Genomic DNA, 10,785 nt, shown 5'->3' on the forward strand with positions numbered 1-10,785 from the left:
TTTCAATTCTTGTAGAACACAATGTCACGGCTATAACTGGACTTTATAGCTTCTTCCAAACTCTGTACTCTGTAGAAATCGACTTTGAAATTTACTATCGTAATGTTATCTTTTCCAATATCGTAATCCTGCTTGATTTCCTCAACTTGAAATATCTGAAGCTGCAAGGAAAGTGAGTATTCAGAAGATCGATAATAAATCCAAAGGCGAACTTGTACAGAAAATCATAAAATGCAGGCACATGCACATGACAAATTAAAGGAAGGTTGGTTTGGGGCGAAAAAAATCGAATCAAGCTCTTATCAAAAAATGGTAATAAATAGTCCGCCAAACCTTTGAAACTATTTTTGCAAATTCAAAGCAAGGGATGCTGGGTGTTGTGGATTCTCCCATGAAAACAAGAAATTATTGTTTTCTTGGCAGAACATGGATTAGATGGCATATATCGCACTCATGCATCGTCAAGTCAAATTAAAGAAGATTCTAAAAAGTCTTACAGATGGAGAGGTAAGCACATAGAAGTTCAAAAGTATCAGAAAACTCAACAGACGATTTTTTTTTTTTTAAATCTGCTCAGAAAGATGACATTTTTCTTCCTCTTCCATACCTCCAGCCACACAAGTGCAATATTTTATCAAGAAACAACATGATTTACGGAAGTGGCAGATCAAGTGAAGTTGGTGCTTTTATTCCCTTTTCAACTGTTGCAAAACTACAAAATCTCCTTATGGTAAGTTGGGTTTCATTTCCAACACATCTGGATGTGTTTTACAGAAATATGATTCGAGAGATTGTAATATATGATGTGATATATGCTTGGTTTTGTTTTTTTGAAATATATATTTTTAATGTAAATTTCGTCTCGCGTGAGAATTTAATGAATTGGTAATATCACATCATAAACACACAGTTATTTCTAATTGTGGGAGTCTTTAAAACTTTTACACCATGTAGTGTGAAGTTAGAATCGAATATCACATATTCTTGGCATGATGACAAAGCTAAAATACAAATTTAAATGATGTTGCATAATGTGAAAATACGATGAAAATATGTTTTGGGCGAAAAAGAGTAAAAATGGGATGTTAAATGTTAGATTTGATTTACTGTTGGATGAAAATAAAACTAAACAACGCAAAACAAATCATCAAAAGTAGTCAACAGATCTGATCGATCTTACTTGATGGCACAGAATTCCCAAAAGATCAACCGAAATCTCCAATCCCCCTTGGAATCTACAGAGAAAAAAATAAAAAAGTTTGATTTTGCATACACATGCAACTCTCTTAAGAATCCAAATTAAAAACTGAACCACAAGCTTGGATATGTGCAAATTATACGCAAACATCGATAACTTCTCAGAAAATTAAGGTGCAGAAGTAAAAAAAACACTAAGGTATTGAGGGATAGTTTAATACTTTGCATGTTACTACACAAGTTGGGGAATTTCTCAAGCATTCTGAAGCAACCCCTCCATAAGCTCTAACTAGTCCTCCAGTTCCTAGTTTGATTCCTCCAAAATACCTAAATGTAGAGAGAAAAAATGATCCAAAGCCCAGGAATCAGCACATATTCAATCAGAACAATAATCAAAATTTGGAAAAAAATCCATATGACAAGCTTCCTTCCATATCCCTTCAGATAATGTGAGGCCCAATAAGTATTGGCCCAGCCCATTTCCATTTAAATAAATCAACCCATTTGATAGAAGATATCAGATCGCTCTAATCCAGAAAAGAAGTTTTCCCAGCCTTGCAACTCGTCGCTTCTCTCTTGTTTCTACCGCCCTCACGTAGCACCGCCCTCGGTCGGAGAAGTAGACCAGCAGCTAGTAATCTTCTTCCTCCCTTCGATTAGCTACTTTCCTGCCTTGAATCGGTAGGCGACGAGCTCGATTTGGCTTGATTTCCAGTAGCAGTGCGCGTAGCTTCGATTCGGTTTTAGGTAAGCTTTTGGCTTCGAATTTTGGTTGTTCCTGGTGTATTAGTTTATAAAAGTGAAGAATTGAGTTTTTCCCCTAATTTCCAGCTAGGTTTCCGGCGTGAACAGTATTTCCGGCGATTTTTTCCGGCGAGCCATTTTCGCAAGATCACCGTTGTGTGTTTAAGCTTCGTTCCTTGAGGTATTAAGCTTGAATTCAGATTGTACAAAGGTTATATAGGCTGCCCGGATTTCGAATTTTAACCGAGCCGATTTATTTTGGTTTAATTGTTTGGAATGCAGTATATTGAAGTATATAGCGAATTTATATTGTAGGTTTTATCGTTGGACGAGTTCATTCGATAACCTTTAAGATTTACCGTGGTATTGTAAGTTGTAATTGAGGTATGTTCAAACCTATATCATTATGACGCTTATATTGACGTGTAAGAATATTCGGTGAATGTTGTTTACTATTATGTGCTTTGAATGTTTAATCTGATGCATTCATGCATAAATTGTATTGGCATAACATATTGAGCCTTGACTCCTTTGAGGGCTATTTATGTTGATTCTGTTGAGATATATTGAGTCATCAGAGGGACGAGTGGGTTAGGATTAACCACATTCCCAGATGACAGCTAGGGACGAGCGACTTAGCTACTCGCATTCCCGATGCTACGTGCATGGACGAGCGGCGATTTGATGCTGCATTCCTGGCACGGATGGCCACTGTTACTGTTGATGATGCTACTCGTTTGGATTCCATTTGGTATCCGTTATTCCATTGTTACCATTCATGCATCGCATAGCATTGCATTTACTTGGTATTATTACATGTCCTTTATTTACGTCGTGATTTTACTGGTTTGTCGTACTGGGGTCCGACCCCTGTTTTCTTTTGATGTTGTGATTGTTTTGATGACATAGCAGGTCATTCCAGGGGTTTTGACGCGTCTGGTGGAGCGTCAGCGAGTGGTACCCAGTAGTCAGTCGGTTGGTGTCAGAGTTCCCATATATTTATATATATATTATGCTGGTTTGATACATATGCCAGGGAGATGCCCTGTATAGCTGTATGGTTATGTTTTAATGTTGTTTGGATTTTATTTGTGGTATGTTGTGTCAAGTCCTGGCCAGTCCGGCTGTAGGATGTTTGTTGGGTTGGTTGTGAAACTGATGTTATTTTCGAGCGTATATTGTTATTGTTGTGTTTTGAAATTTTTGGGATGTCCTACTTACAGGGAGGTCATGCCGAAATTTCTGTAGGCCCTAATGAACATTTTAAACTCGTTTTCGCTGTTTACACCATTTAATCCTTGTTGTGTGGTAATTAAATATTAACTAAGTGCACGGGCCCTGACAGATAATTTACGGAACCAATGACTGACATAGTAGAAGTACCAGTTGCTTATATAAATTTTAAAAACAAACAAGAAGAAGTTTCAACAGCGTCTAAAAATGCCAAGCGAAACATGCAAAAGCAGTTCCAGGACATTTTTAAAAAGTGGAACTCAAATAAAAAAGAAAATGGCAAAAGCAAAACATAATTTCATACCTGATGACAACCACCATTATTCTATCTATCCCCGAAGAGGCCATTGCAGACTATATTGGCTTTCCAGCAGTACCAGAGGGTTCACCGTCATCTTTACTTCGGAACCGATCTCCAATCTAGAATCAAGACCGTAATAATGGGGAGATTTGAAATGGAAAGATGACAATAAAAGTCATGGATAAGGTGAATAAATCGGAACGAGTGTTGACACTAGCCCAACTTCTTGAGAGGGTGTGGTGATGTCTTATGATACATCCCGAGGTATCATCTGATGGTGTCTTGTGACATGTCTCTTTTTGTTAGGTGGGGATTTAGAGTAATAAACAAACTATCGGTGATGATTATGTAAGACACGTTATGATGTGGAGTAGATCTCTTGCGAGACGGTCTCACGAATCTTTATCTGTGAGACGGGTCAACGCTACCGATATTGGGTCAATGCTATCGATATTCACAATAAAAAGTAGAGTATGTCTCTTGTGAGACGGTCTCACGAATCTTTATATGTGAGACGGGTCAACCCTACCGATATTCACAATAAAAAGTAATATTCTTAGTATAAAAATTAATATTTTTTCATGGATGACCCAAATAAGAGATCTGTCTCACAAAATACGACCTGTGAGACCGTCTCACACAAGTTTTTGCATAAAAAGTAACACTCTTATCATAAAAAATAATATTTTTTATGAATGACCCAAATAAGATATCTGTCTTACAAAATATGACTCATAAGATTGTTTATAATCAGATATGGATAAGAAAAAAAATACTCTCTATACATTGATACAGATAGATAATATATTTATAGGCACCGTTTGGTTTCTTGGTTGGTATAAGTAAGGAAATTTAGTAAGATTGATAAGTAAAGTCAAAGTTTTGGATAATTATTTTATATTGGATAAGATATATTATGTTTGGTATTCTTACCAGTTGGATAATTGGATAATAGATTGTTGAATAAAATTGGCAATACCCAAAAAGCCCTTTTCTCTTTATTAAATTTATTATATTCGATCCTTTTGCTCACCTTCTTCAATCCTCTTTCTCTCCACACCAGTACCCTACATACGGCTTCATATTTACACAAAACACTTTTCTTTACAAACGCAAGTATTTCTTCGGCTCAATTCGGTGAGTTAACACAATTACTTTTAACAGATTTTTGTATTATTCTATTTTCTTGAAATGAAACCCGAAATTCCAGTTTAGATTGAGTGTCCCTTTGTTTCGCGTCTTAGTCTGATTATATGTTATTGTTGTCATCTAGCTTAATTTCATTACGCTCCGATCATTCGCGAAAATTTCTGGTCACTCATATCTGTAATTTGATACCGTATCTGCCCTTGATATTGTCTTGTTCTGAAACCTAATTTTTGTTCTTATAAATATGTATATTTCAGTAGGTCACTATTTATTTCATGTGTTTAATAAGTTAGATTTAAATAATTACATGGTTTTATTCTGTATTGTGAGTTAATGTGTTAAATTATTTAGTGTTATGGAGACAAAGCCTACTCCTCAATGTCAGTGTGGCAATGGGTTGATGCTCTTACGGAAAGCTGGTGATCAATCCACTCGTCCGGGTGAATTTTACTACATATGTCCGGCAGCTCTTAACCATCGAAACAAATTCATCTGGTATGACCAGTATCAAGGAAGTAACGTGATACACAAAAACAACATGTCAATGGAATATACTACGGGCTCTTGCAGTGGTACGAAGCAAACATGTATCAATCACAAAGGTCCCTCGACGCAGGAACATTCATTTAGTCAAGAGTGTTACCCAAGGAAGAAAGAATCAATCGCCCCCACAAAAGAATTTGTTGACATTGCTACTGACGTAAAAGAAGCAACCAGAGACAATAGAAAAATGGTCCCGAAGCCCATGCATATTTCATCAGATGATATTTGTTGTTGTTTCGGGTGCACATGTTGTTTCGTAAGTGTGTTCCTCTTATTCTTACTATTGTGTGTTATTTTGTCAAAGTAAGATAAGTATAAATATTTGTAAGATCTCTGCTAGTTGTACATGTATGTTGTATCATTCATTTTGAAGTAGAATGATTCAATGTTAGTTATGAATATCACTTGTTGGTTTTGAGATTTTGTATTTTAATACAATGGAAGCAAATCAGTGGGCCTTCAATGACTTGGTAACAATATTTGTGATACTAGTTTACTCCCTCGAACTATCATACAGTGTATCAATATATTATTACCATCACTAAACATTGATTCAGCTCTTAATTAACTTATAATATGAAATATTTGGTGTTGTCTTGTGTTGATTTGGTCGATCATTTTTTGAATTCTCCACACCAAAACAATTGACACATATAGTAGAAAATTCAATGCTTCTCCATTTGCTGCTGCAATGCATTTAATATTTTTGTGGTTTCAATAGAGATGGGACATTACAATTAATATTAGTTGTCACACCCTGCTAGTGAGGAACAAATTACATGGAGTTAAAATATTGGTAGTAGGTGCACCATCATAAATACATGAATTACTTCTATTTAAGTCCTTCTTTCCTTGGTACTCGGACATGCAAGCATTTTGTAACACCACAAATGTAGTTGAAGAAAAAATGTCTCGAGATTTGGATGTGTCATCTGAGGAGTCGGTGAATAGCACTTACAAATATGTATTCCCACATGTTATTGAGCTTATATCAAGTGATGATGAAGCTGAAATCGAGATTATAGTAATTTCATCGGACGATGAGAATGATCTCAAAAGCGATGAAGATGTCATCTTGGGCTTCCCAACAGCTACGCCTCCAACAACACGTAAGTTTGATGAAATTGTTCCGCCTACTGCTGTTAATGGATTACTCTCTGCCAACATTAGTGGAGATTCAACAGCACTACAACCCAAGGGTATGAAGCCTAAGATGGTTAATGATCTTGAGGGGCAGAAAGTTATAACAGATGCAGACAATGATGGCACAAATGAGCACGTTGTTGGGGCATTGGCTGTGAGAGAATCGGTAGAAATCAAATGCTACGAAGCCCCGAAAAGTGCTATAAACTCCAGTGGCTGAATGTTGCATCCGTCACTAAAGTTAATTAGTTTTGGAACCTTTTTTGTTGTTGGTTTTCACCCATTTGTCTTGGGTACAATGGTGCGTAATGCTGTTGTGTATATAGGCAGCAATGTTTTTATTTTTGTTCCAACAATTGTACATACTAACCCAAGATAATGTTACTGGTTCCAAAACATGAAATATCAAGTGCAATTTTTTTCTCTCAATGTGAACAATCGGAAAGGGCATATAACCTAGTAGTGCAATTTCATCATATTTCCAAAAGAAAATACAGGTACAAAGTATTACATTGTCAAATAAGTTTCATCTACAAAATATGCCAACGGATTTTTCAATGTCAACAGTCGAAAACGACAGTAAATTACTAGTGCAATTTCATCATATTTCCAAAAGAAACTACAGATACGAAGTCATACATTGTCACATAAGTTTAATTTACAAAATATGACAACGGTTTCTGAAATAGATGATCAAAGCAACTAACTAGACCATTCCACACACAAAATAGATACTGTGGTAGTTAGTTGAGCACAGTCATGCACAAAATACAAAACAATTTCATCCAATTTCAAAACCTTTGTCAAGTCCAATGTATGAAATGTAATTTAAACTACGTTCTTCTTAGTTCAGTCTTCCTTAAGTAGCCTTCGAACCAACTTCAGCCTTGCATGTTGAGGAGCTTTAAACAACAGATTATGTTGTTTTGGATTTTCTGCTAGCAATGCAGCCGCAACAACAATTTCATCTGGTACTAGTTCGGGGATTGGTTCTAGCACAGCAAATACATCCTTTGTTGCGTTTACCATGTCATACTCAACACCAATTCTCTTCACAAACTCGTTCATCGCAGCTCTTGACATCTCAGTGAAATTGTTAATGGCATCAATGAATAGTTCTTCGCCATCTGAGTGCTTCTTCCGTTTCTTAGTGTTCTTTGATTTACTACCAACTTTGTTCACAGATGGAGCATTTGACACCGACATGGATTCACCTGCTTCCTCACACTCTTGGAGAAGAACATTCGGTCCAATTTTGTCTTCGGGCACAATATCATTGTCATCAGTCATGTTTAGTACTCCTTGAAGGGCCTCAACAAAGCTCTCAGCATGCTGTCCCGTTGCACGGTCATTTCCAAATATTTCGCACCAATCGGGAAAATAGGGCCATGTTTTGTATCGCCACGTACGAACACTGCTATCAGTCTGTTGTATATTGCAAATTAAATAGTGTACAAAATTAAAATTTAAATGAAAAATAGCATGGAGTTGCACACTGCACATAGTTATGAAGTAAATAAAGAATGCAACAAGTAAAAATTTCAAGTGAGCTTTACCTTCACAAATGAATCCCACGTTTCGTCAGTTGCTTCAATCCTCTTCTCTGTTTCATTCCAGCCAATTCCACTCCTGTTAAGCATTGTTAACAAAGAACCATGAGTCCTTTTCCAGACATGTATCTTTGAGTTAATATGTGGGTTCCCTCGTAAATCGGTGTTTGGAAAAGCCTGGGCAATAGATTTCTCTAAGACAGTCAAGTATCCGCAGCGAAACCCATTTTCACTCTTCCATCCAGTATTCACTAGTTCTTTAAGTGCCTGAATGAGGAATTCATCCTCCTTTTGTGTCCACACTCGGCGAATTCTCTCAGATTTCTTAGCGGTGCTAGTTGCAGTAGCAATAGGTGAGCTAATATCCATGATGAGTAGAACATTTTATACTAATCCCTGTACAATGCAGAATTATTTACGTAGACAATTTTAGTCGAAAAATGGAACCGCCATACATAAATTTATTTAAATACACAACCAACATCGAGTTTTACATATCAAAAATATAAAGACAGAAAATTTCAATCACAACAGAAAACATAAATCAACAACCGTTCACATATTGTCTAAAATAGCACAAATACAGAAAACTACATGAACAACATCATTTCTCAGTTATTATGGTACATAGACAGTGCTAGGTTTTCCCTCCATGTGTCCCATGCAGGAGAAGATTCAACATTGCTAATGAAGTCAAAATCTCCGGTTTCTGTAAGTTCAACATATGACTCATCATCTACATCTACAGGGTCATCTACCATTTCGGAGCGAATGAAATTATGTAGCAGAATACAAGCCATTATTATACTGTTCTGAACTTTCAAGGGGTAAAACGATGGGCTACGAAGAATAGCCCATCGTCTTTTCAATAACCCAAACGCTCTTTCAATAACATTACGAGCATGACAATGTTTAGAGTTGAAAAACTCTTTGTAATTCTGGGGTGCAAAAGAACCGCCCACCCACTGATCCATATGGTATCGAGTTCTCCTATACGGCATCAAAATCCTTCAACGTTTGGGTAGCCATTGTCGCACAAGTAATAACAACCTGACATTTGTCAATAGTATTAAAAGTTAGCGACAACAAATACAAAAATACAAAAGGGACCTACCAACAAATTATATTTCTAATCTCATTATGAAATAATGTGCTGAGAACTATCATTTCATTGATTACTAATTAAAACTTGAGATATTAAATAAATAAATATCAAATGATATTAAAACTATAACAAAAAACGTGTACAGTATAAAGTCGTAAATAAGAAAATAAGATATCAAACATGTTCATGTAACGAAACATATCCAAAAAAATATTTATACTCCATACTGAAATTATGCGAGAGTAGTTCGAACCTCTGGGAATTTTTAGCCCATCTTGGCGATTAACTGCATCACGTAGAACACGAGCGTCTGCCGCTGATCCTTCCCATCCGGTTAGTGCGTAAATAAACGGCATGTCACTATTGCATATCACCAAAACATTTATTGATGTTGTTCCTTTTCTATTTCTGAATTTCGCTTTGTCTTTATTTGGTACTTGGACACTTACATACGTTCCATCCAAAGCACCCAAACAACCCTATAATGTATGTTGTTCATATACTTCAAATTAGTCGCAATAACATTTGTGGTTGCTAGTCTTCATATCATGAATTTAAATGCATGACGTCTAACTAATGAGTTTTAGAATGGATGCAAACAAATGGTGATAATGAGTAAAGACACTTACCTTGAACCATTTCCGAGTATTGTTGGAGCAAGTATCATCCACAGGGAAGTGGTTTGACAAGTAGTAGGGGGTGTAGTTTCAGAATCGAACGGAGTACTTCGTGGAAATGAGAGCTCACTGTTTGTCCACTTCTTAAATAATCATGACCAATCACTCTAACTTTCTTGTGATGTGCTAAAATAGATAAAAACATTGCCACCTTCTCCTCAATACGAACATATTTCGAATCCACTACGCCACTGACATTTTTTACCAAATAACAAAGACGTGAAAATGCATTACGATCCATTCTCAAATTCGCAACACACTGCACATCTCCTAATTCAATAATCATATGTAGATGGTTGATTTGAGCAGGTATTCTCCCAATAACATTATAAGACCGGTCTCTTCTACGGTATTTACGAGGCGACCGTGCTACAAACTTCGTAAAGAAACGTATTAACAGCACTAAGAACATGAAGGACCTGCTCAAATGTTGGTGTACCGCTACAAATGTTGCGATGTGCCGATGTACTTCAGCCATGACAGAAAGATTTATGCCACAAGTTCAAACCATTTAAAGTGATCTACTAAAAAACACGAAGACCATGTAAAAACTTATATCGCAACAAGTATGTGTACAACAAAAAAATCCATAAGAATAAAGTAAGTATAATACGAAAATGTAACGATACCAACACAAATACATATAAAAGTGAACAGAGTAGGTTCTTTCTTCGGCGTCTCGGAAAAACACAAACAAAATAAGCTGATCTTTGTAAAAATGCAGGATACGAAAGTATCTAACCCTTTGTAAGAAGATAGTAAGATGGCTTCCAGTGTTGTTCTTACAGGAATTTCATGGATGTTGCGTTCCAGTCTACGGCTGCGAGAAGAAGATAAATGAGATTTGTCGGTCAATGTTCAAAATAAATGCTAGGGCTTCGAGGGTAAATCGGTAAAATGTGTTCGTGTACTTCATGTCACTGTAGATATTGGCTATAATTGTGTTGGGCTCCATTTAGTATTACTAATATCTTCCGCACAGTGAATTGTAACGGGCCCATACACAAACACACATGCGTTGTCATCGTACCAATCACGGTACTAAATCTGAAATTGACACAAATAAGCCACTTATACAGGTTACCAAACGGTGCCATATAGTATTAAATTAGTCAAACATATTTAATAAAAGATATTTTTTTA

At 36.3% G+C, this 10,785-nt stretch overlaps 2 protein-coding genes and 1 long non-coding RNA gene across 6 annotated transcripts; 1 reads left to right on the forward strand and 2 right to left on the reverse strand.

The window, feature by feature from the left end:
- Window positions 1-2: 2 nt before the first annotated feature.
- LOC142538049 (uncharacterized) lies at window positions 3-3,644 on the reverse strand. 2 transcript variants are annotated; one of them, XM_075643492.1, is made up of 3 exons: window positions 3,479-3,644; window positions 1,419-1,524; window positions 3-161 (listed from the first exon to the last, which is right to left on the reverse strand). In XM_075643492.1, the coding sequence occupies exons 1-3, from the start codon at window positions 3,520-3,522 to the stop codon at window positions 3-5; spliced, it is 309 nt and encodes a 102-aa protein (XP_075499607.1). In that variant the 5' UTR covers window positions 3,523-3,644. The 2 variants fall into 2 exon arrangements, 1 of the variants encoding a protein (XP_075499607.1); XR_012818636.1 differs by having other exon boundaries at window positions 31-161; window positions 1,181-1,524.
- LOC142538050 (uncharacterized) lies at window positions 1,881-3,073 on the forward strand. The gene is made up of 3 exons (XR_012818637.1): window positions 1,881-2,122; window positions 2,257-2,325; window positions 2,854-3,073. It is a non-coding gene; the product is annotated as an uncharacterized LOC142538050 (long non-coding RNA).
- Window positions 3,645-6,913: 3,269 nt separating the features above from the next.
- On the reverse strand, window positions 6,914-10,456 carry LOC142536823 (uncharacterized). Of its 3 annotated transcripts, none has more exons than XM_075642188.1 (3): window positions 10,385-10,456; window positions 7,867-8,256; window positions 6,914-7,735 (listed from the first exon to the last, which is right to left on the reverse strand). In XM_075642188.1, the coding sequence occupies exons 2-3, from the start codon at window positions 8,227-8,229 to the stop codon at window positions 7,160-7,162; spliced, it is 939 nt and encodes a 312-aa protein (XP_075498303.1). In that variant the 5' UTR covers window positions 8,230-8,256; window positions 10,385-10,456; the 3' UTR covers window positions 6,914-7,159. The 3 variants fall into 3 exon arrangements, with proteins under 3 accessions (XP_075498303.1, XP_075498302.1, XP_075498304.1); XM_075642187.1 differs by lacking the exon at window positions 10,385-10,456 and adding an exon at window positions 9,219-9,316; XM_075642189.1 differs by lacking the exon at window positions 10,385-10,456 and having other exon boundaries at window positions 7,867-8,390.
- Between the last annotated feature and the right edge of the window lie 329 nt (window positions 10,457-10,785).

This window comes from Primulina tabacum, chromosome 2 (genome assembly GCF_025594145.1).
Source record: "Primulina tabacum isolate GXHZ01 chromosome 2, ASM2559414v2, whole genome shotgun sequence".
In the NCBI taxonomy this organism is placed as follows: Eukaryota; Viridiplantae; Streptophyta; class Magnoliopsida; order Lamiales; family Gesneriaceae; genus Primulina; species Primulina tabacum.

What these genes read in the sequence shown, in the direction of transcription:
- LOC142538049 (XM_075643492.1), bottom strand. Translation starts at nt 3,522, where the DNA reads ATGGCCTCTTCGGGGATAGATAGAATAATGGTGGTTGTCATCAG. An exon ending in ATAATGGTGGTTGTCATCAG is followed by an intron (nt 1,525 to 3,478) that starts GTATGAAATTAT and finishes CTCTACATTTAG; the next exon opens with GTATTTTGGAGGAATCAAAC. An exon ending in CTTGTGTAGTAACATGCAAA is followed by an intron (nt 162 to 1,418) that starts GTATTAAACTAT and finishes CTTTCCTTGCAG; the next exon opens with CTTCAGATATTTCAAGTTGA.
- LOC142536823 (XM_075642188.1), bottom strand. Translation starts at nt 8,229, where the DNA reads ATGGATATTAGCTCACCTATTGCTACTGCAACTAGCACCGCTAAGAAA. An exon ending in CGTGGGATTCATTTGTGAAG is followed by an intron (nt 7,736 to 7,866) that starts GTAAAGCTCACT and finishes AATATACAACAG; the next exon opens with ACTGATAGCAGTGTTCGTAC.